Genomic DNA, 25,832 nt, shown 5'->3' with positions numbered 1-25,832 from the left:
TAGCCCTGGGGCCCCCCTGGGCTAGTTCTTCAGTCAGCGGCCTCATGACCCAGCCCCGTCAACCAGCAGCCGGCAGCCTCCACACAAGGCAGAGCGTAGCAACCAACCGGACTGGGGGCTAACCAAACCTACCAGACTGCCAACATATTCAGCTGGCCACAAGAGAAGGTCCCAGGTAGCCCTCATAGGGGGAACTCCTAGAGCATATAGCTTGGGAGGTGAGAAAGAAGTGCACTGCTGGGATGCATAGGACATCTGCTACAGAAGGTCACTTCTCCAAGGTCGGGAAATGTAACTAACTTAGCAGATACATAAAAATACAAACAGCAACTTACGCAAAATGAGGTGACAGAGGAACATGCTCCAGATGAAGAAATAAGACAAAACCCCAGAAAAAGAACTAAGTGAAGTGGAGACAGGAAATCTACTTAAGAAAGAGTTCAGGGTAGTGATGGTAAAGATGATGAAAAAACCCAGGAGAAGAATGGATACACAGAGTGAGAAGTTAGAAGTTCTTAACAAAGAGTCAAAAAATATGCAAAACAACTGAACAGAGATGAAGAATACAATAAATGACATGAAAAAATATACTAGAAGTAATCAACGGTAGACTAAATGATACAGAGGAATGGATCAGTGAGCTGGAAGACAGAGTAGTGGAAATCACTGATGTGGAACAGAAAAAAGAAAAAATAATGAAAAGAAATGAGGACAGTTTAAGAGACCTCTGGGACAACATCAAGCACAATAACATTTGCATTATAGAGGTCCTACAGGGAGAAGAGAGAGAGAAAGGGGATGAGAACATATTTGAAGACATAATAGCTAAAAACTTCCCTAACCTGGGAAAGGCAATAGACATCCAAGTTCCATAAGTGTAGAGTCCCATAAAGGATTAACCCAAAGAGGAACATGCCAAGACACATTTTAATTAAAATGGCAAAAAGCAAAGATAAAGAGAGACTATTAAAAGCAACAAGGGAAAAGCAAAAAATAACATATAAGGGAACTCCTATAAGGTTATCAGCTGACTTTTCAGCAGAAACTCTACAGGCCAGAAGGGAGTGGTACAATACATTTAAAGTGGTGAAAGGGGGGCTTCCCTAGTGGCGCAGTGGTTAAGAATCCACCTGCCAATGCAGGGGACACAGGTTCGAGCCCTGGTCCGGGAAGATCCCACATGCCATGAAGCAACTAAGCCTGTGCACCACAGCTACTGAGCCTGCACTCTAGAGCCTGCGAGCCACAACTACTGAGCCCACGTGCCACAACTACTGAAGCCCACACGCCTAGAGCCCGTGCTCTGCAACAAGAGAAGTCACCAAAATGAGAAGCCTACACACCACAACAAAGAGTAGCTTCCACTCGCTGCAACTAGAGAAAGCCAGTGCACAGCAAAGAAGATCCAACACAGCCAAAAATAAATAAATTAAAGAAATAAATTAAAAAAAAAAGAATAAAGTGATGAAAGGGAAACCCTACAACCAGGAATACTCTACCCAGCAAGGCCCTTATTCAGATTTGATGAAGAGATCAAAAGTTTTACAGATAGACAAAAGCTAAAAGAGTTCAGCATCACCAATCTAGGTTTACAAGAAATGTTAAAGAAACTTCTCTAAGCAAAAAAGAAAAGGCCACAACTAGACACAAGAAAATTATGAAATGAAAAAGTTCATTGGTAAAGCAAACATAAGTAAAGGTAGGAAATTATCCATGCACAAAGCTAGTAGGAAGATTAAAAGACAAAAGTAGTAAAATCATTAATATCCACAATAAGCAGGTAAGGAATACACAACCAATTAGATGTAAAATATGATATCAAAAACAGTAATCATGAGAGGAAGAGAGTACAAATGCAGGATTGTTAAAATGCATTTGAAATTAAGCAGTCAGCAACTTAAAACAATCATATATACATATATATATATATGTATGTATACCCACCTACCTCATCATAACCACAAACCAAAAATCTATAATAGATATACATACAAAAAAGAAAAAGGAATCCAAACATAACTCTAAAGATACTCATCACATCACATGACAACAGAACAAAAGAATAAGGGGAAAAAAAAGACCCACAAAACAATTCCAAAACAATTAACAAAATGGCAATAAGAACTTACATATCAGTAATTACCTCAAATGTAAGTGAAATAAATGCTCCAATCAAAAGACACAGAGTAGCTGAATGAATACAAAAACAAGACCTGTATAGATGCTGCCTACAAGAAACTCACTTGAGATCTAAAGACACACAAAGACTGAAAGTGAGGGGATGGAAAAAGGTATTCTATGCAAATGGAAATCAAAAGAAAGCTGGGGTAGCAAAAGTTATATCAGACAAAATAGACTTTAAAATAAAGACTGTTACAAGAGACAAAGACACTACACATAATGATCAAGGGATCAATCCAAGAAGAATATATAACAATTGTAAATACATATGCACCCAACATAGGAGCACCTAAATACATAAGCAAATATTAGCAGACATAAACGGAGATATCAACAGTAACATAATACTAGTGGGGGACTTTAACACCCCACTTACATTAATGGACAGATCATCCAGACAGAAAATCAATAAGCCTTAAATGACACATTAGAACAGATGGACTTAGTTGATATATATAGAATATTCTATCTGAAAGCAGCGGAATACACATTCTTTTCAAGTGCACATGGACCATTCTCCAGGATAGATCACATGCTAGGCCACAAAACAATCCTCAGTAAATTTAAGAAAACTGAAATCATATGAAGCATCTTTTCCGACCACAACGCTATGAGACTAGAAATCAACTACTAGAAAAAAACTGCAAAAAACACGAGAGGCTAAACAATATGCTACTAAACAACAAATGGAACACTGAGGAAGTCAAAAAGGAAATAAAAACTTACCTAAAGACAAATGAAAATGAAAACATGATGATCCAAAATTTATGAGATGCAGCAAAAGCAGTTCTAAGAGGGAAGCTTATAGTGATACAAGCTTACCTCAGAAAAAAGAAAAATCTCAAATAAACAACTTAAACTTACACCTAAAGGAACTAGAAAAAGAAGAACAAACAAACCCCAAAGTCAGTAGGAGAAAAGAAATCGTAAAGATCAGAGCAGAAATAAATGAAATAGAGACTAAAAAATCAATAGAAAAGATAAATGAAACTAAAAGCTGGTTCTCTAAGAAGATACGCAACACTGATAAACCTTTAGTCAGACTTATCAAGAAAAAAAGGGAGAGGGATCAAATCAATAAAATCAGAAATGAAAAAGGAGAAGTTACAACTGACATCACAGAAATATAAAGAATCATGAGAGACTACAATGAACAACTATATGCCAATAAAATCAACAAACTCGAAGAAACAGACAAATGTTTAGAAAGGTACAATCTTCCCAGACTGAACCAGGAAGAAATAGAAAATATGAACAGATCAATTACCAGTAATGAAACTGAATCAGTAATTTAAAAACTCCCAAGAAACAGAAGTCTAGGACCAGATGGCTTCATGGGTGAATTCTACCAAACATTTACAGAAGAGTTAATGCCTATCCTTTTTAAACTATTCCAAAAAATTGCAGAGGAAGTAACACTTCTGAACCCATTCTATGAAGCAAGCATCACCCTGATATCAAAACCAGACAAAGATATGACAAAAAAAGAAAGTTACAGGCCAATATCACTGATGAACATAGATGCAAAAATCCTCAACCAAATACTAGCAAACCAAATACAACAACACATTAAAAGGATCATACACCATGATCAAGTGGGATTTACCCCAGGGATGGAAGGACTTTTCAATATCTGCAAATTAATCAATGTGATACACCACATTAATAAACTGAAGAATAAAAATCATATGATCATCTCAATAGATGCAGGAAAAGCTTTTGACAAAATTCAACATCCATTTATGGTATTTTTCTCAAGAAAGTGGGCATAGAGTAGGGAACATGTCTCAACATAATGAAGGTCATTCATGACAAACCCACAGTTAACATCATACTCAACAGTGAAAAGCTGAAAGGATTTCCTCTAAGATCAGGTACAAGACAGGGATGCCCACTCTTGCCATTTTTATTCAATATAGTATTGGAAGTCCTAATCACAGCAGTCAGACAAGAAAAAGAAATAAAAGGAATTCAAATTTGAAAGGAAAAAGTAAAACCGTCACTCTTTGTAGATCACATGGTACTATACATAGAAAATCCTAAAGACACCACCAGAAAACTACTAGAGCTCATCAATGAATTTGGTAAAGTTGCAGGATACAAAATTAATGTACAGAAATCTGTTGCATTTCTATACACTAACAATGAACTATCAGAAAAAGAAATTAAGGAAATAATCAAAAGGAACAAAATACCTAGGAATAAACCTACCTAAGGAGGTAAAAGACCTGCAGTTGGAAAACTACAAGACACTGACAAAAGAAAATGAAGATGACACAAACAGATGGAAAGATATACCGTGTTCTTGGACTGGAAGAATTAATATTCTTAAAACGACCATACTACCCAAGGCAATCTACAGATTCAATGCAATCCCTATCAAAATACCAATGGCATTTTTCATAGAACTAGAACAAATAATTCTTAAATTTATATGGAGGGAATTCCCTGGAGATCCAGTGGTTAGGACTCTGTGCTTTCACTGCCAAGGGCCCAAGTTCAATCCCTGGTAGGGGAACTAAGATCTCACAAGCCGTGCAGTGCGGCCAAAAAAAAATTAATTTTTATGGAAACACAAAAGACCCCGAATAGCCAAAACAATCTTGAGAAAGAACAGAAGTGGAGGAATCATGCTCCCTGACTTCAGACTATACTACAAAGCTACAGTCATTAAAATAGTATGGTATTGGCACAAAAACAGACACAAAGATCAATGGAATATAACAGAGAATGCAGAAATAAATCCACGCACTTATGGTCAATTAATCTATGACAAAGGAGGCAAGAATATATAATGGAGAAGACAGTCTCTTCAAAAACTGGTGCTGAGAAAACTGGACAGCTACATGTAAAAGCATGAAATAAGAACATTTTCTCACACTACATACAAAAATAAATTCAAAATGGATTAAAGACCTAAATGTAAGACTAGAAATGAAACTCCTAGATGAAAACAGACCACACTCTTTGATATAAATTGTAGCCATATGTTTTTAGATTTATCTCCTAAAGCAAAGGAAATAAAAGCAAAAATAAACAAATGGGGCCTAATTAAACTTAAAAGCTTTTGCACAGCAAAGGAAACTATCAACAAAACAAGAAGACAACCTACTGAATGGGAGAAAATATCTGCAAATGATATGACCAATAAGGGATTAATATCCCAAATATATAAACAGCTCATACAACTCAATATTTAAAAAAAAAAAACCTGATTAAAAAATGGGCATAAGACCTGAATAGACTTTTTTCCAAAGAGGAAATGCAGATGGCCAACAGGCACATGAAAAGATGTTCAACATCGCTAATCATTAGGGAAATGAAATTAAAACCACAATGAGATATCACCTCACACCTGCCACAATGGCCATCATCAAAAAGGACACAAATAGCAAATGCTAGTGAGGATGTGGAGAAAAGGGAACCCTCATACAATGTTGGTGGGAATGTGAATTCGTGCAGCCACTGTGCAAAACAGTATGGAGGTTTTGCAAAAAGCTAAAAATAGAACTATAATATGACTCAGCAATTCCACTCCTGGGTATATATCTGAAGAAAACAACAACACTAATTTGAAAAGTTACATGTATCCAGTGTTCATACCAGCATTATTTACAATAGTCAAGATACGGAAGCAACCTAAGTGTCCATCAACAGATGAATGGATATAGAAGACATGATATATATATATATATATATATATATATATATATATATATATATATATATATATATATATATATACAATGGAATGCTACTCAGGCATAAAAAAGAAGGAAATTTTGCCATTTGCAACAACGTGCATGGACTTCAATGGTATTATGCTAAGTGAAATAAGTTGGACAGAGAAAGACAAATGCTGCATGATATCACTTATATGTGGAATGTAAAAAATAAACTAGTGAACATAACAAAAAAGAAACAGACTTATAGATTTAGAGAACAAACTAGTGGTTACCAATGGGGAGAGGGAAGGGGGGAGGGGCAATTTAGAGGTAGGGGATTAAGAGGTACAAACTATTATGTATAAAATAAGCTATAGGGACACACAGAATATAGCCAATATTTTATAATAACTATAAATGGAGTATAACCTTTAAAAATTGTGACTCACTATACTGTACACCTGTAACTTACATAATACTATATATCGACTATACTTTAATTTTTAAAAAGTAACAATTTTTCTTGGCAATGGCTTAAGAAAAATGTCACCCATCAGCCTGCATGAAGGAAACATTGTGTAGTGGACTGAAATGTCTTCAACAACATCAAGAGAACTTCCAGGGGTATGTAATCCCTAGAAAGTAGCTTGTGCTGAAAAGTGACTAAAAGGACAAAAATGAATCAAGTCTAAATGTGAGAGTGGGAGTCTAGATGTAAAAGGCAACTTGATAGATCGAGACGAATAGAAAAGATTTGAAAAAGCCATTTAAAAAAACGTCACAGATTTTACAAAGAGATGAAGTTACAGCCTAGATGAAATTATGCAGCATAGATATGTCCCAGACCCCGTTAACGTGACTTTACGACTTCATTCTGTAGCAAAAATACAATGAACAAGATCAGGGTTGGAGATTATATATAAAGTCAAGAGGTGAGAAGATTCTGGAATAACAATATAAGGTCAGGAAACTTTATAACTCTTACATTACTTGCACACACATCCAGTCAAAAAATTATTAATTCATTGATAATAAAGAAGGTAGTTCTTGAAATGATTGATCATGCCCACCTGGGCCAGGCAAGGTGAGAAGTCAAATGAAGTCATAAGGGGTTCATGGATTCTAAAGTAAGAGCAATCAAATTTGTAGCATCTCAGGTGAGGTATAAAGAAATAAAAGAAGTAGAAGGTAGTGAGGCTGTGGTCAAAGACAGGGTTTCAGTTTCTAGATTACCAACGTTGACCAGTTCCAACAGAGATGAGAAGCAGTACAGTGTGGAAGGAATCATATGGAATTGGAAGTCAGGAGGTCTGAGTGCAAAACCTGGCTTTATGACCAAAGAGCATATTAAGGATATTTAAAAACATCTGAAAAGTAAAAAGATTGGAAAAAAACCCAATCCCCATGTCTTTTCTAGCAATAAAATTAAGTTTTATAGCTAAGCTTTTCTCTAACTACACTGACATCTTAGAAATAGTGGGGGAATTAAAAAGAAAAATCCATTAAAAACACAAGTTTTGTTTTGCATAACAAATTTTTTTTTCATAAGACAACATATAAAAGGCTGCAAGGCAGATGACTTCAGAAGAAACAGTGTCCTTATATTTATCGTAAATACATCTGACTACTAATTAATGAATGCAGATGAAATATCTATGGGTTTATTAAATATATTTATTTTTCAAGTTGAAATGGTAATATGTACATTAAACTCCAAAATCTTAAACATTTCTCTGCCAGATGGGTAAGATTTATATTTGGAAAATTAACGATATTTTCCAGGAAAACTGGATTTCTTTTAAACATTGCAGTGAGCATTTTGTACTACTGAAACACTTGCTCAAACATTCTTCAAATACTTTACATATCAGTAACTAGAAAATAACTAGGGATTGTGAAATTGAATGATATATTTTAGTTTTGTTATTCCCTTTAGTAATTCTTTACTGGTTTACCACACACATTCCTAGATGGTTTATCATTTAAAATTGTTTTTGTTTTCTTTCTTAATTGTTGTGTTTCCTGACAACAAAAATAAAATATGCTGTTGTTTGGGGGGAAAAAAAACAATAAAACCTCAAACCTTAAACATTACAGAAATGTACAACTTATAAATCTCCTATAATTTCATCCCCTATAACTACTGTTTAGGTTTTAGTACATATCTACTAAAAGTAAAGATTTGCTTTTACCCCAATTTTTTCTAAAGAATAGAGTTTGATAGGCAATCTTAGAAAAACAGAGGGGAAAAGAATGGAAAAGAAGAAGAGAATTGAAATAAGTTGAGCACCAGCTGTGCCAGGTACCAGCTAGTTGCTCCATATCAATTACCCCATTTTAGCTCCTTGGGAACCCTGAAATTTCTTTTTTCCCAATCCAAAATGCACACAAGTCACACAATGTCAATTTCCTGGCTTTGATAATATACTCTAGTTGAGTGAGATCTCTTTGGGGAATCTGGATGATGGATACACAGGCCCCTCTACTATTTTTACAACTTCTTGTGAGTCTTTAATGATTTCAAAATAAAAAGTTACAATAAAAACTGAGACACAGAAAGGGGTTAAGGTCATACTGGTAGAGAATAAAAATTAAGCATAAATAAATGAGATGGAAATAGTACCTTAGTGATTAATTAAAATCAATTCTTTTAACATAGATTCATTCAGAAACATGTAACTACCTGCAGAAATGAATAAGATACATTTACTGCTTTATAGGAGTACTTAGTCTAGAAGGTCCTCATTTATTGAGCATCTACCATATAGATTCTAGAAACAAAGGTAAGAAAAAAATTAATTAAAGGTATAATCCTTACCCTCAAAGGAAAAATAAAAAGCTTTCAATCATATCCCTAGGAATATATACAGTTGAGCACATACATATACACATCCAGGGACTGATTTTCCAATTTGTGAAGTGCCTTCATGAAAAAACAAACATAGTCTAATTTCCTACTTATTTATGAAATTTTAAAAATGAGATGGAACTATTGACTAGAATTAAACTATTGACTAGAATTAAATTCTAAAGTTTCATAGCTTTTAATGCCAGTCCACAGTGGGAATGTTTTCCTTCTTTGACTACTCTCTTAGTTTTATTGTATGATATACTTTAGCATTTGGGTATATATTGTTCTCTGCTGTTACCCGAGTATCTTTTCTCTCCATCTGTATTTTGAGGTCATTAAGAGCTGTTTTTCCTTCTAACCCCATGTTTCAGAGCACATAGTTGGTAATAAATAAATGCCAGTTGACTTGTACTTTGTCAACTGTATGCTACTTCCATAAAAAATTAGCTACACATATTTATATGAGACAGAAACTGATTAACTTTGATTTAACTAATAATTATGGGATTACCGGGTATAAAGTAGAAGACATTTTACTAGCTACTATATAACCCTAAAACATAAAAGATAATGATATATGTAACAAATTAGCATTGCCTCCACAGAACTTAAGTTAGATGATTCTTGTTTGGCAACTTTAATCCTATAAGAAACGGTTTTCTAACATGAGATTAAATATAAAAAGGGAATAACTATTTGGAACTTGCCTGCCGTTACTTTCAGCATATTTAATATTTAATTTCAGCATATTTAAACATTTTGGTAGACAACACATAACTAAGGAGATTTAGGTCTGAATTTTTCCTTCCTTGCTTAAGTAATGAATGTAAAAGTACTGTAGTTATATTGATAGAACACATAAAGAACGCTGGCTTATTCAAAGATAGGCTCCAAAAATATTAATGAACCAAATGAAATAGATAAAATATAGACCAGATCCTGCTGTTCTAAGGTATACACTTTTCTAATTTTTCCAGGTTATAAATTAGCAATCTTTAATTTTCCTATTCTATATTTAACAGTTATAATTCAGAATTCATCCATGCCATTAACAATAAGTTACATATGCACATATACGTATAATTATATATACATAATTTAAATACCCAAACTGACTTTTCTATGAAAAATTTTCTGTCTTGATGGTGAATGTGCTCGTATGTCTTTATATTATATTTGAACTTTCAATTGATATAGTAGTACTTTGAATTACGATAGCAATGCAATTTATAATGTTATTTTCCTCCTGTCCTCTTCCTGTATGAAAAGAACATGAAACCCAGAAGCTTAGCACATGAATTTAGAACAGCTCTTCCTGCCCTAAAACATCTTAGCATTCTGAGAAACCTAATGAACCCAGAAAATTTTCTCCTAAGAAGGAAGATTCAGGGAACTGTAAATCATTCACATCAATATCAGAATACTAAGGGCCAAATAAATGTCTTGTCCAAAGGCATACAGGTAAAGAGAGGAGAACTGAAGTACTTTCTTCATTCCCATCACACTCCTCCAATCTTAGGCCTCACTATGCTCAGTGGAGGAGGGTTATAGTTCTGATTTGCTTGCACTCTTTATAAAGATTACACTGTGTACATTTACACAGGGCAAGGTTACATTAACCTCATACAAATTCTTTTGAAGCCTCAAAAGAGTCTTTTGGAATTCTGTCCTCTCTGAGCTTACAATAATCAAATTAAAAATTCTTTATCAGATAGGGAAAAAAATGAAAATGAACCAGAAGAAAGAGCAAGAACGTGGATAAGCTAAATATATTTAGTAGCTGAAAAATTTCTTTGAAGAAAACAGCAATATGCATGTAAATTCCCAAATCCTTTTAAAGTAGTAAATCAGATGATTAGACTCAGCCTTTTAAGGTGGGCAGATACCTATGCCAGAATATCTGCAGGACTTATTTCTAAAAGTTGTGAGTGGTAAAGTTAGTTTTGAATATAGGGTAGGAATGGGGATGGGGTGGGCTCCTTCAGTGCTCTGGGGGAACATCTACTTAGCATGTGTATCCCAAATCAGACATACTCAATTTTTTATAAACAGGGCTTCCAATACCTCTTTAGGGTGAAAAACTATGTTATCTAGTTTGAAATCTCCATGAATCAAATTTTCTTCATTGTCATTATCTGGCAAGTTTTTCATTAGCCAGTCAGATAGTTGGTTCATGGCAGGGATATCCTGATGAGCTGCAGCTTGATATTGCTTTGTCCAGGTTGATACCTAAAGATATATAAATTAAAAAAATGACAGAGCTGAAAGTGGAATATAAGATTCAGCAATTCTAAAATTAAAACAAAATTCAATTATATCAAATTTTGTTTTAGTGTTAAATGCTCAAGACAAATGCCGTGATACTCATATTAGCCTAAACATTCATATCAGCCTGAAAACTTCAACATTTAAGTTTCTCTTCCATCTAGTTCCATTTTACTTACCTTGACTTTTATCAGGAAAAAAAATACTGGCCTAGGAATCAAGAGACGTGGGTTCTACTCTTTATTCAGCAACTATTTTGTGGAAGGAGAAAAAAAAAAAAAGAACACACACAAACACACGTACATACATACCAAAAAAATAGACATAGAAAATTTCTGGAAGGGTCACAAGAAATAAGTAATCCTTGAAAAATGTAATATGGGGACTAGAAGAAGGGAGATCTTTATTTTTCATTTTAATCCCCTTTCTTATTACCCATAGAATCTTCTAAAGAATCTTCAAAAGTATATTACAGATATGAAAAATGCAAAGTTTTTTTATTGTTCTTAGAATTGAATGCAAATAAGACAACCTATCCTCAAAGTCCTCCATCAACTGAAATAATATTATTTATCTACTTATATCTCTCTCCCCACTTTCTAAGGTATCTCTGTTCAATTTAGTACAGTAAAGATCTTCATCTTTGGAATCACAGAGGGTTGGGTTTAAATTATGTCTAAGCCACTTATTTGTATATTACTTAATACCTGCAAGCCTCAGTTTCCTCATCTGCAAAATGGGGGTAGTAATACCTATGTATTAGGGTTGTTACAAAGATTAAAAAACGCTAGGTCTAACAACTCACCTAGCATGGGAGCTGGCACATAACGAGTATTCCCTAAACCTTAGTTCCCATTTCTCTCCCTTCTGCCCCCTCAAAAAGACATATGTACAAAGGGAAACAGCCCCATACATATCTGGTCTTGCTGTTCCTTTGATTTGAAGTGCTCACCATCTCTTCCCTATTGCTCTAGATTTTATCCTTCCTTAAATACACAGTACAAGACATATCTTTCCTGGGAAGCTTTCCCCAACCTAAGCAAGGGCATACTGATATCTATCCTCTGAATGGAACAGCTTTCATGATGAGTACCAAACAATTTACTACCAGATTACATACTCTTTTACACCATTTTCAAGTCTCATGTAAATGAGATTCAGGCATAGATGTCTCAAAAATGACCGTAAGTTCCTTTAGGGGAAGAACTTATTTCTATTTTCCTGATATTTAACACAGTATTCAACACATATTAAACATACATTCATGCTTAATAAATATCTGTTAAACTAATTTAAAAAGGGAAAATTGTATAGAAAATATATTGGTAAATTAAGTGAAGAGATAGAAACAGCTTTAAATCTGCATTTATGTACATGCTGTTACAGAAGCTTTTGCTGAACAAAATCTGATCTAAAAATATAAAATTATTTTATGTTTAAAACAAGTCAATCTGATGGCTGATATTAAAAGTTATAGCCAAGTTTCAGAAAAGTATAAAATAATAGGTTTTTATTTTAACTAATATTATTTCCAACAACTTGAGAAAAGGAGCTCTTTGTGTGGATGTATTACCTGTCTTTTGCAGTACCCAGCACCTCTACCATATCCTTCCAGCTGCAGTGACTGTATATTCAAGGAATGTAACTGAGCCAAGGTTTCTATTATGGCCACATATATGGCTGAGCGTTCTGCTGGGCTAACTCCAGGAATTGTGAAATCACGAAAGATTCGGCCCTATGGAAGCAATTACAACAGATAATATAAAACAAAATAAATCTTTTCATACCAATTATTTGCTGTGTCATCATCCCCTGTTGCCTACAAAAAAGATCAGGATACAGTTTTACAACCAAAACCAATTCTTTGTAGAATGCGCTAGAAAAACTGTCATTTGTGAAACATGTTTAACATAAGAGTGTACATGCCAAAGGGAAAATACAAGGATACACCAAGATGAACTTAAAGGACAAAAACTAATCTCAAGTAACATCTTATTAAAAAAAACAACTTAAAACAATTTGGATTTATTTTTAATGGATTGATGTCCTATTTGGAGTAGTTTTTTCCCCTACTATTTGGACGGTTTAGGTATTGCCATTACATATAGCTCTTTACTGACACCTAGAGGAAGACTAAGCCAATACGCCCTAATTACTAAACTTGTTCCTAGTTTACTTCATCCCGCTCAAACTGTGTGTGCTCAAAATAAAATGAAAGTTTAATACAACACAGGGAATAGAGCCAGTATTTTATAATAACTGTAAGTGGAGTATAACCTTTAAAAATTGTGAATCACTATGTAATACACCTGTAACTTATATAATATTGTACATCAACTATATCTCAATAAAAAATAATTTAAAAAAACAAAAACAAAAACAAAACAAAACAAAACTTCCATAGAGAACCAATCTTGCTGACACCTTGGCTTCAAACTTCTAGCCTCCAGAACTGAGAGAATAAATTTCTGTTGTTTTAAGAAAAAGAAAAAAGTTTAAGCCCTTGCAAAGCAAACTAACTACCTACAATGTAGACTAATATACTATCATTTATTAACACCTAATTTCACAATTAAAAATAAAAGCAGGTCTTCCCTGGTGGCGCAGTGGTTGGGAGTCTGCCTGCTAGTGCGGGGGGTGTGGGTTCGGGCCCTGGTCTGGGAGGGTCCCGCGTGCCGCGGAGCAACTAGGCCCGTGAGCCACAGCTACTGGGCCTGCGCGTCTGGAGCCTGTGCTCCGCAACAAGAGAGGCTGCGATAGTGAAGAGGCCCGCGCACCACGATGAAGAGTGGCCCCCGCTTGCCGCGGCTGGGGGAAGCCCTCGCGCAGGGACGGGGACCCAACACAGCCAAAAATAAATATAAAAATAAATAAATAAATAAAAGAACTTTCCCTAAAATTAAAAAAAAAAAAAAAGAAAGAAGAGCAGCTTCAAAAATAAATAAATAAATAAATAAATAAAAGCAACAAAAAGTACAATTAAGTGTTGATTTACCTGTACATGTTCCATCACATAAAATTCTGTTCCAATGACACAAGCATCACTGCAGTACAATAAAGGTTTGGGAACGGGGAATCCAATTGAAAACAAAGTTTTCTGGACTTTAAATTCTCTATCAATCTAAATAGGATGATAGATAATTAAAAATCAGAAATACAGAAATTTAATAATTACTTGAGAGCTAACATTAAGGCTAGAAATTAATCTTAAAACAGTATCAACAAATAACCCAGAGGATAATAATTTCCTTAGTATTTTCCTTAAAAGTAGTCTTAGTGTGAGAGATTGGCTCAAGATGGCGGAGTAGAAGGACGTGCTCTCACTCCCTCTTATAAGAACACCAGAATCACAACTAACTGCTGAACAATCATCGACAGGAAGACATTGGAACTCACCAAAAAAGATACCCCACATCCAAAGACAAAGGAGAAGCCACAATGAGATGGTAGGAGGGGCACAATCACAATAAAATCAAATCCCATAACTGCTGGGTGGGTGACTCACAAACTGGAGAACACTTATACCACAGAAGTCCACCCACTGGAGTGAAGGTTCTGAGCCCCACGTCAGGCTTCCCAATCTGGGGGTCCGGCAATGGGAGGAGGAATTCCTAGAGAATCAGACTTTGAAGTCTAGTGGGATTTGATTGCAGGACTTCGACAGGACTGGGGGAAACAGAGACTCCACTCTTGGAGGGCACACACAAAGTAGTGTGCTCATCGGGACCCAGGGGAAGGAACTGTGACCCCATAGGAGACTGAACCAGAACAGCTTTCTAGTGCTGGAGGGTCTCCTGCAGAGGCAGGGGGTGGCTGTGTGGCACCATGAGGACAAGAACACTGGAAACAGAAGTTCTGGGAAGTACTCTTTGGCGTGAGCCCTCCCAGAGTCTGCCATTAGCCCCACCAAAGAGCCTGGGTAGGCTCCAGTGTTCAGTCGCATCAGGCCAAACAACCAATAGGGAGGGAACCCAGTCCCACCCATCAGCAGACAAGTGGATTAAAGTTTTACTGAGCTCTGCCCACCAGAGCAACACCCAGCTCTACCCACCACCAGTCCCTCCAATCAGGAAACTTGCACAAGCCTCTTAGATAGCCTCATCCACCAGAGGGCAGACAGCAGAAGCAAGAAGAACTACAATCCTGCAGCCTGGAGAACAAAAACCACATTCACAGAAAGATATACAAGATGAAAAGGCAGAGCGCTATGTACCAGATGAAGGAACAAGATAAAACCCCAGAAAAACAACTAAATGAAGTGGAGATAGGCAACCTTCCAAAATAAGAATTCAGAATAATGATAGTGAGGATGATCCAGGACCTCGGAAAAAGAATGGAGGCAAAGATCGAGAAATTGCAAGAAATGTTTAACAAAGATCTAGAAGAATTAAAGAACAAACAAACAGAGATGAACAACACAATAAATGAAATGAAAAATATACTAGAAGGAATCAATAGCAGAATAACTGAGGCAGAAGAACGGATAAGTGACCTAGAAGACAGAATGGAGGAATTCACTGCTGCAGAACAGAATAAAGAAAAAAGAATGGGGCTTCCCTGGTGGCGCAGTGGTTGAGAATCTGCCTGGCAATGCAGGGGACACGGGTTCGAGCCCTAGTCTGGGAAGATCCCACATGCCGCGGAGCAACTAAGCCCGTGTGCCACAACTACTGAGCCTGCGCGTCTGGAGCCTGTGCTCTGCACCAAGAGAGGCCGCGATAGTGAGAGGCCCGCGCACCGCGATGAAGCACGGCCCCTGCTTGCCACAACTAGAGAAAGCCCTCGCACAGAAATGAAGACCCAACACAGCCAAAAATAAAAAAATAAAAAATAAATAAATAAAAGTGAAATTCTTAAAAAAAAAAAAGAAAAAAGAATGAAAAGAAATGAAGACAGTTTAAGAGACCTCTGAGACAACATTAAACGCAACAACATTCGCATTATAGGGGTCCCAGAAGGAGAAGAGAGAGAGAAAGGACCAGAGAAAATATTTGAAGAGATTATAGTCGAAAACTTCCCTAACATGGGAAGGAAATAGCCACCCAAGTCCAGGAAGCACAGAGAGTCAATAGAGGATAAACCCAAGGAGAAACACACCAAGACACATAGTAATTAAATTGGCAAAAATTAAAGACAAAGAAAAATTATTGAAAGCAGCAAGGGAAAAACGACAAATAACATACAAGGGAACTCCCACAAGGTTAACAGCTGATTTCTCAGCAGAAACTCTACAAGCCAGAAGGGAGTGGCATGATATACTTAAAGTGATGAAAGGGAAGAACCTACAACCAAGATTACTCTACCCGGCAAGGATCTCATTCAGATTCGATGGAGAAATCAAAAGCTTTACAGACAAGCAAAAGCTAAGAGAATTCTGCACCACCAAACCAGCTCTACAACAAATGCTAAGGGAACTTCTCTAAGTGGGAAACACAAGAGAAGAAAAGGACCTACAAAAACAAACCCAAAACAATTAAGAAAATGGTAATAAGAACATATATATCGATAATTATCTTAAACGTGAATGGATTAAATGCTCCAACCAAAAGACACAGGCTTGCTGAATGGATACAAAAACAAGACCCATATATATGCTGTCTACAAGAGACCCACTTTAGACCTAGGGACACATACAGACTGAAAGTGAGGGGATGGAAAAAGATATTCCATGCAAATGGAAATCAAAAGAAAGCTGGAGTAACAATACTCATATCAGATAAAATAGACTTTAAAATAAAGAATGTTACAAGAGACAAGGAAGGACACTACATAATGATCAAGGGATCAGTCCAAGAAGAAGATATAACAATTGTAAATATTTATGCACCCAACATAGGAGCACCTCAATACATAAGGCAACTGCTAACAGCTCTAAAAGAGGAAATTGACAGTAACACAATAATAGTGGGGGACTTCAGCACCTCACTTACACCAATGGACAGATCATCCACACAGAAAATTAATACGGAAACACAAGCTTTAAATGACACAATAGACCAGATAGATTTAATTGATATTTATAGGACATTCCATCCAAAAAAGCAGATTACACTTTCTTCTCAAGTGCGCACGGAACAATCTCCAGGATAGATCACATCTTGGGTCACAAATCAAGCCTCAGTAAATTTAAGAAAATTGAAATCCTATCGAACAACTTTTCTGACCACAACGTTATGAGATTAGAAATCAATTACAGGGAGAAAAACATAAAAAGCACAAACACATGGCGGCTAAAGAATACGTTACTAAATAACCAAGAGATCACTGAAGAAATCAAAGAGGAAATCAAAAAATACCTAGAGACAAATGACAATGAAAACATGATGATCCAAAACCTATGGGATGCAGCAAAAGCAGTTGTAAGAGGGAAGTTTATAGCAATAGAAGCCTACCTCAAGAAACAAGAAAAATCTCAAATAAACAATCTAACCTTACACCTAAAGGAACTAGAGAAAGAAGAAGAAACAAAACCCAAAGTTAGCTGAAGGAAAGAAATCATAAAGATCAAAGCAGAAATAAATGAAAAAGAAATGAAGGAAACGATAGCAGAGATCAATAAAACTAAAAGGTGGTTCTTTGAGAAGATAAACAAAATTGATAAACCATTAGCCAGACTCATCAAGAGAAAGAGGGAGAGGACTCAAATCAATAAAATGAGAAATGAAAAAGGAGAAGTTACAACAGACACTGCAGAAATACAAAGCATCCTAAGAGACTACTACAAGCAACTCTATGCCAATAAAACTGACAACCTGGAGGAAATGGACAAATTCTTAGAAAGGTATAACTTTCCAAGACTGAACCAGGAAGAAATAGAAAATATGAACAGACCAATCACAAGTAATGAAATTGAAACTGTGATTAAAAATCTTCCAACAAACAAAAGTCCACGACCAGATGGCTTCACAGTGAATTCTATCAAACATTTAGAGAAGAGCTAACACCCATCCTTCTCAAACTCTTCCAGAAAATTGCAGAGGAAGGAACACTCCCAAACTCATTCTATGAGGCCACCATCACCCTGCTACCAAAACCAGACAAAGATACTACAAAAAAAGAAAATTACAGACCAATATCACTGATGAACATAGATGCAAAAATCCTCAACAAAATACTAGCAAACAGAATCCAACAACACATTAAAAGGTACATACACCATGGTCAAGAGGGATTTATCCCAGGGATGCAAGGACTCTTCAATATACGCAAGTCAATTGATGTGATACACCATATTAACAAATTGAGGAAGAAAAACCATATGATCATCTCAATAGATGCAGAAAAAGCTTTTGACAAAATTCAACACCCATTTATGATAAAAACTCTCCAGAAAGTGGGCATAGAGGGAAACTACCTCAACATAATAAAGGCCATATACGACAAACCCACAGCAAACATCAATGGTGAGAAACTGAAAGCATTTCCTCCAAGATCAGGAACAAGACAAGGATGTCCACTCTCACCACTATTATTCAATATAGTTTTGGAAGTCCTAGCCACGGCAATAGAGAAGAAAAAGAAATAACAGGAATACAAATTGGAAAAGAAGAAGTAAAACTGTCACTGTTTGCAGATGACATAATACTATACATAGCGAATCCTAAAGACGCTACCAGAAAACTACTAGAGCTAATCAATGAATTTGGTAAAGTTGCAGGATACAAAATTAATGCACAGAAATCTCTTGTATTCCTATACACTAATGATGAAAAATCTGAAAGAGAAATTAAGGAAACACTCTCATTTACCATTGCAACAAAGAGAATATAATACCTAGGAATAAACCTACCTAGGGGACTTCCCTGGTGGCGCAGTGGTTAAGAATCCACCTGCCAATGCAGGGGACACGTGTTCAAGCCCTGGTCCGGGAAGATCCCACATGCCACGGAGCAACTAAGCCCGTGCGCCACAACTTCTGAGCCTGTGCTCTAGAACCCGCGAGCCACAACTACTGAGCCCGCGTGCCAAATCTACTGAAGCCCACGCACCTAGAGCCCGTGCTCTGCAACGAGAGAAGACACTGCAATGAGAAGCCCGCGCACTGCAACGAAGAGTAGCCCCCGCTCGCCGCAGCTAGAGAAAGCCCGCGTGCAGCAACGAAGACCCAACGCAGCCAAACATACATACATACGTACATAAATAAATAAATTAATTAATTAAAAAAAAAAAAAACCTACCTAGGGAGACAAAACTCCTGTAGGCAGAAAAGTATAAGACACTTGTGAAAGAAATTAAAGATGAAACCAACAGATAGAGAGATATACCATGTTCTTGGATTGGAAGAATCAACACTGTGAAAATGACTATACTAACCAAAGCAATCTACAGATTCAGTGCAATCCCTATCAAATTACCAATGGCATTTTTTACAGAACTAGAACAAAAAAATCTCACAATTTGTATGGAGACACAAAAGACCCCAAATAGCCAAAGCAGTCTTGAGGGAAAGAAACGGAGCTGGAAGAATCAGACTCCCTGACTTCAGACTATACTACAAAGCTACAGTAATGAAGACAGTATGGTACTGGCACGAAAACAGAAATATAGATCAATGGAATAGGATAGAAAGCCCAGAGATAAACCCACGCAGCTATGGTCAACTAATCTATGACAAAGGAGGCAAGGATATACAATGGAGAAAAGACAGTCTCTTCAAGAAGTGGTGCTGGGAAAACTGGACAGCTATATGTAAAAGAATGAAATTAGAACACTCCCTAACACCATACACAAAAATAAATGGAAAATGGATTAGAGACCTAAATGTAAGACCAGACACTATAAAACTCTTAGATGAAAACATAGGAAGAAGAGTCTTTGACATAAATCACAGCAAGATCTTTTTTGATCCACCTCCTAGAGTAATGGAAATAAAAACAAAAATAAACAAATGGGACCTAATGAAACTTCAACGCTTTTGCACAGCAAAGGAAACCATAAACAAGACAAAAAGACATCCCTCAGAATGGGAGAAAATTTTTGCAAACGAATCAACGGACAAAGGATTAATCTCCAAAATATATAAACAGCTCATTCAGCTCAATATTAAAGAAACAAACAACCCAATCCAAAAATGGGCAGAAGACCTAAATAGACATTTCTCCAAAGAGGACATACAGATGGCCAAGAAGCACATGAAAAGTTTCTCAACATCACTAATTATTAGAGAAATGCAAATCAAAACTACAATGAGGTATCACCTCACACCAGTTAGAATGGGCATCATCAGAAAATCTACAAACAACAAATGCTGGAGAGGGTGTGGAGAAAAGGGAACCCTCTGGCACTGCTGGTGGGAATGTAAATTGATACAGCCACTATGGAGAACAGTATGGAGGTTCCTTAAGAAACTAAAAATAGAATTACCATATGACCCAGCAATCCCACTACTGGGCATATACCTGGAGAAAACCATAATTCAAAAAGACACAGGCACCCTGATATTCATTGCTGCGGTATTTACAATAGCCAGGTCATGGAAGCAACCTAAATGCCCATCGACGGACGAATGGATAAAGAAGATGTGGTACATATTTGTAATGGAATATTACTCAGCCATAAAAAGGAACGAAATTGGGTCATTTGTAGACACGTGGATGAATCTAGAGACTGTCATACAGAGTGAAGTAAGTCAGAAAGAGAAAAACAAATATCGTATATTAACGCATATATGTGGAACTTAGAAAAATGGTACAGATGAACCGGTTTGCAGGGCAGAAATAGAGACACAGATGTAGAGAACAAACGTATGGACACCAAGGGGGGAAAGCAGCGGGGGGTGGGGGTGGGGGTGTGATGAATTGGGAGATTGGGGTTGATATGTATACACTGATGTGTATAAAATGGATGACTAATAAGAACCTGCTGTATAAAAAGATAAATAAAATAAAATTCAAAAAAAAAATAATTGCTTTAAAAAAATAGTCTTAGTGTGACTATTACAATTATAAATTAGGCCAGCACTAAAAATTGATCATTTAATTAGGCTAAAAGGATAGGCACATGCATGGGGCTTATTCCTAACTCTGATAATATGAAGGTGACATTTCCTGACCACAATATTTTGCATGTATCATCATAAAAACATCCCTTTTTTTTCTTATCAGTTCCCTGCTTGCTGGCTCACTCTTGCTTTTGCTCCCTACCCCCCCAACTCCAGTTTCCCATGGGGGTTCTCTATTCCAACACTCTGGGCACAGTCAACTACGGAGTGCTGGGGAAGGCCAGTGGGTGCCGGTAGAAAGGAAATGCACCCACTCCTTCGGGAGATCAATGGAGGAACTTGTTTCCAAGGCAGGGGTGTGGGGATCCTTCCTGGTACCCAGGGCTGCTGTGGAGCTCAAGATAACTACTGGGTAAGAAGGCAATGAGAAGCAAGCTGGTACTGAAGCAGGAGCCCAAATAAGACAGGAGAAGAAAAGGGCTTCCTTAACCAGGACAGATGTACAGGCTTATCACTCAGGACCGAGGGACACAGCTTACTGCAGAACTCTGATGCCAACTCATCTGCCTGCAAAGTCCACTTCCCCAGACTCAGGCAGTGGTGGTTGACCATTTCTAAGGAAAAGAAACAATGCAGCTCACTTTCACAACAGGGATAAAGCAGCTACTGCTGCAATACTACAGCAGGGAAGTGACTAAACCCATAACCAAGGTGACAGAGCCAGTGGTGCCAATGGCTATAGAAAGAAGTGTTTATAACCACCTGGTGCTGGGAAAGGGGGGTGGGGTGGGGTGGTGGAGGCTGGTCATAAAGTGGATGGTAGTGTGGGAACACTGCTTTTTTCCAATGCAGATTTGGGAAAACTGAAGGAAGTTGAAACAAAAGTACTCCAGATCCTTGGGCTGAAAGCATTATGTTATGTTCTGATGTCTTCTAGACATCTAGGTCGTTATCAAGAGGAGACAAACCCAGCTGTTTATTGGGGCATAAATCTCTCCCTACAAGTGGGGATTTTCCTTCAGCCATGCCATGTTGAGGCTTAATAAAAGTTACCAAACTTTTTCTATCTTAAGCATCCAAGTCACTTCATTTTCTGGGAATACGATACGGGACCAAGAAGGTCAGAATCTGCATTTTCCATTACTGTGATATTAAACCCACCCTTCAATGGCCCATCTCTAGTCAGCTGGGCCTGGGAAGCACCTGTTATACATGATTATAATAATACTCAAAATATGCATCATGCTTTTAATGTTCTCTTCTCTAAAAATCTATAGATAATATCCGTTTTTCTGAAAACAGTCAGTTTTCAACAAAAATCTTTTATAATTCTCACTGTCAATTTAGAGAATACTATAAAAATGATTATTTAAATATTTCTTTTTATCACCAAAAGATCAGGGAATTGTCATATCAAATATATTAAAATATTCAGTGAGTATATATTGTTATAAGATATAATAATGTGCTTTTTAAAACATAATTTAACCAAAGTACAAAATATCTATAAATGAGTAGCACTGAAAATATTTACTGGGTGACTGTATTTCTAGCTAATTGTATAGGAAGGAATCAAATCCATAAGAGGACTGGATATTGCTCAGGATTAACAGCCTAAACACAGCCTCAGATTTCAAACTCAAATCCTTAATAAAAACTAAAAGGGGGGGGATACAATTCAAGTGAAATTTTCATCTAAGAAATAAAATGTATTTTCTATATTTAATAATTGTGAGATTATTTTTAAAAGCAATTTAAATTGTTTTGTGTGTATAAAATGCACTTATTAGTCAACAAGGAATTTATCATTGCGTTTGTATACCATACCTTATGTGCTTTAGGAAGAAGTGAACCAGGTGGTTTTTTTCTGAGTACATATGCTTGAAAGCCCTTCTGGAGATAAAAGGTTGGATTGGACTGTCCTGATCTAGATAAGAGTAGAGAAAAGGTCAATAACAAAGATATATTTTTCCTTTTCCCCAAATCCTGCTGAAATTTCAAAAGAAAACACAAAATGAAAATAAACCCATTTCAATGCTGGAAAGCCAAGAGGGGTGCTATCAGCAGCTAAGAACATGAGCTTTTGGATGATATACAGCAGATGGTAACACAGTGGCAGCTGGAGAATCTACAACCTACACAGGTAGAAGAGAAGACCACACTTCCTACCTGCAAATCATGAGTTTTATCAGAAGTGCCCCTAGAAAAATGTCTAGATATAAGCAAAGAAAGGCTGGGAGAAGAGATTGTAGGTGATCAGTCAGAAAATTAATTAAAGGATGCTGGAACAGCTGGATTGGTATTCCCTCATCTGCCATTGGAGAGAGAACTCCAAGTACAGCTCTCTAAAGTGGGAAGTCTGATAAGCAAGGTCCTAGAGTGGATATCTGGGCCAGGAAGTGCAACAGTGCCCCAGGTGACTCACAGACACCAGGGCACTGGCTTTCTCTGCCTTGTGAACAGAAATTCTCACGTGAACTAAGGAAATACACTCCAGCTACCAAAATTATTCAATCTTTACCTTCATTTACACAGCTTTTAAATAATTCAACAGCATGAAAGAGAGGCCTTAAAGTAAAAAAACAGACGAATTAATCCCTGAGGTAACAGGTAATAGGGGAAAGTTAAAAACATTTTTTTTCTGAAGTTTCTCCCTAGGCCTCCAGCCTCCATCTGCAAAGAACAAGAGCAGTCCAGATTGAATGCAGCAGTACGTCCGGTGTCTACTTCTAACTCTGATAAGCCAGACCCATCCTCCCCAGCAATCATCTTGGCACCATCTAATCCTGGGTGGGGGGTGCCTTTTAGCATAGGAAAGTGGAGATCATTGCCACAATGGTCAGGAAATGGGACCACTTCAAGCTGTGTTGTCTATCTTGACATGGGACAATTTATTTGTGATGCTCCAAAGAGTCAAGTTGCAATGAACCTTACAAAGACATTTTTTAATGCCAAATGTCTGATTGGATGCATTTTTGATAATGCAGTCATATATGAAGCACTGGCGTTTTATGATGGTAAATGACCCAGGTGAAATATAAAAGGAAAACTAAAAGCTTCTTATTGAAGATACAGCTGCCATATGATCTAGCAATTTCACTCCTAGGTATATATCCAAGAGAACTGTCACTCATTCTATGGGACACACCCTATACCTTATCAATAACAACAACTCAAGCACTGCATTATCCTATTTTTTAAGCATTTCTATCTCTGATCATAATTTCCTTTCTTTCATTCCCACTAGTACCTCCATTCCAGTGCCATCTTAGGCACTACAACATTCAGGGCAAAAGAGGCTCCAGTAGGCAAGAACAGTCTATAAAAGAGCCATAGGTGCTGGCTACTGGAAGCAGAAGCCACCAAACGAGGGTGTGCATGGAAACAGTAAAAAGGAATCCAAGAGAATCTGGGCAAAGTATCAACAATATCTACTAAAATAACTACTCTTGCTTCAAATTCATGACTATGAACCTCAAAGTGAATGCTGCCAGCAATCATAATATACTTCCTTGGCCTGTTCATTCTCCCATGCTCTTGGATGACTATTTCACAATTCCTCCTCTTTCTTCAAACCTCCAGCACTTTTCCCACCATCTTCACTCTCAGCTGATTACCTAGCTTCCTAGCTTCCGGAGAAAATAGGAGCAATCAGGTGAGAACTTCCACAAGCTTACACTACCATATCTACTGCATAGAAGCACCTGTACCCATATACTCTTCTTCCCTACAGAGTCTGTTGAAGAATGTCTACATTCCTATCTAAGGACAATCCCTTCTCTTGTGAATTAGATCCCATCCTACTCTTGTCTACTCAAGGACTTCGTTCTAGCCCTCTGTCCTACACAAATTTTTCTGTCTGTTCTGGATCACTGCCATCAGCATATAAACACGCTGCCTTTTTTTTTTTTTTTAAAGACTTCTCTTGACCCCACTTCCCCCTCTACATAAGACATTTATTTCTGCCTTTGTAGAAAAATTCAAGAGTTGTTTATATTCCTTGCTCCAATTCCTCTCCTCCTATTTTCTCTTGAACCCATTTCAATCAAGCTTTCATTCCTATCTTTCCACTGAAATTACTTTTTCAAGGTCACTAATACTGCTATGGTATCAGACCATGGTTCTCCCCATCTCTCTGGCCACTCCTTCTGAGACTCCTTTGTAGGTTCTGCCTTAATTCTTCAACTTCTTATATTGGGATGCCTGGGAATAAGTTCATAGACCTTCTGTATCTTCATGTAGACTCATCATCTAGGGAAGATCTCATGGCTTTAAATACCCTCTCTATCTCAATGACTCCCAAATGTAAATGTCTAGTTTAGATCTCTGCCCTGACCTCTGGACCCATATATATGCCTGCTTACTATACATATCCACTCCAAAAGGCATCTTGAAACTTAACATTGCAAAACTGAGTTCCTGATATTTCCCTTCCAGTCTGATTGTCTACAGTCATCTCTACTTCATTTCATGATAACTCCATCCTTCCAGTTGCCAAGACAAAAATGGAACACTATTTGTCTCCTCTTCTTTTTCTTTCATACCCCACATCTGATCAGTCAGTAAATTCTTCAAAATAAATCCAGAATATGAGCACTTTGCACCTATCCTACACTACTATCCTGGTCCATACCACTAATCGCTCTGTACTGGGTCATTGCAATACACTCCAAACTGGTCTCCTTGTATTTGCCTCTTTCAGTCAAACACAATAGGCAAAGAGATTCTGTTTAAAAAGACAAATCACTTCCCTCCTCTGCCCCCAAATCCCTAATCTCTCACCATTTCGACTACCGTAAAGGCCAAAGCCCTTATAACAGCCAACAGAATTCCTGTTGCCCTTGCTTACACAACTCCAGGCACATTGGCTTGTAGTCTCTCCACCCACTGGAGAGCCCTTGCTCTTGCTGTTCCCTCTGTCTGGAATACT

At 37.1% G+C, this 25,832-nt stretch overlaps 1 protein-coding gene across 1 annotated transcript in view; it reads right to left on the bottom strand.

Moving 5' to 3' along the window:
• ACAD11 (acyl-CoA dehydrogenase family member 11) overlaps positions 1 to 25,832 on the bottom strand; it is a 100,085-nt gene that overhangs the window by 70,302 nt on the left and 3,951 nt on the right. Inside the window, exons 2-5 of the mRNA XM_061194668.1 lie at positions 22,730 to 22,829; positions 13,958 to 14,083; positions 12,536 to 12,697; positions 10,762 to 10,926 (exon numbers count right to left, since the gene is read on the bottom strand). Of these exons, the coding sequence (XP_061050651.1) occupies positions 10,762 to 10,926; positions 12,536 to 12,697; positions 13,958 to 14,083; positions 22,730 to 22,829 (553 nt within the window). The remainder of the gene's footprint in view (positions 1 to 10,761; positions 10,927 to 12,535; positions 12,698 to 13,957; positions 14,084 to 22,729; positions 22,830 to 25,832) is intronic.

The sequence above is a fragment of the Eubalaena glacialis genome, chromosome 6 (assembly GCF_028564815.1).
Source record: "Eubalaena glacialis isolate mEubGla1 chromosome 6, mEubGla1.1.hap2.+ XY, whole genome shotgun sequence".
NCBI lineage: Eukaryota > Metazoa > Chordata > Mammalia > Artiodactyla > Balaenidae > Eubalaena > Eubalaena glacialis.
The sequence above is the reverse complement of the archived record's forward strand: the minus strand, read 5'-3'. Positions and strand labels throughout refer to the sequence as shown.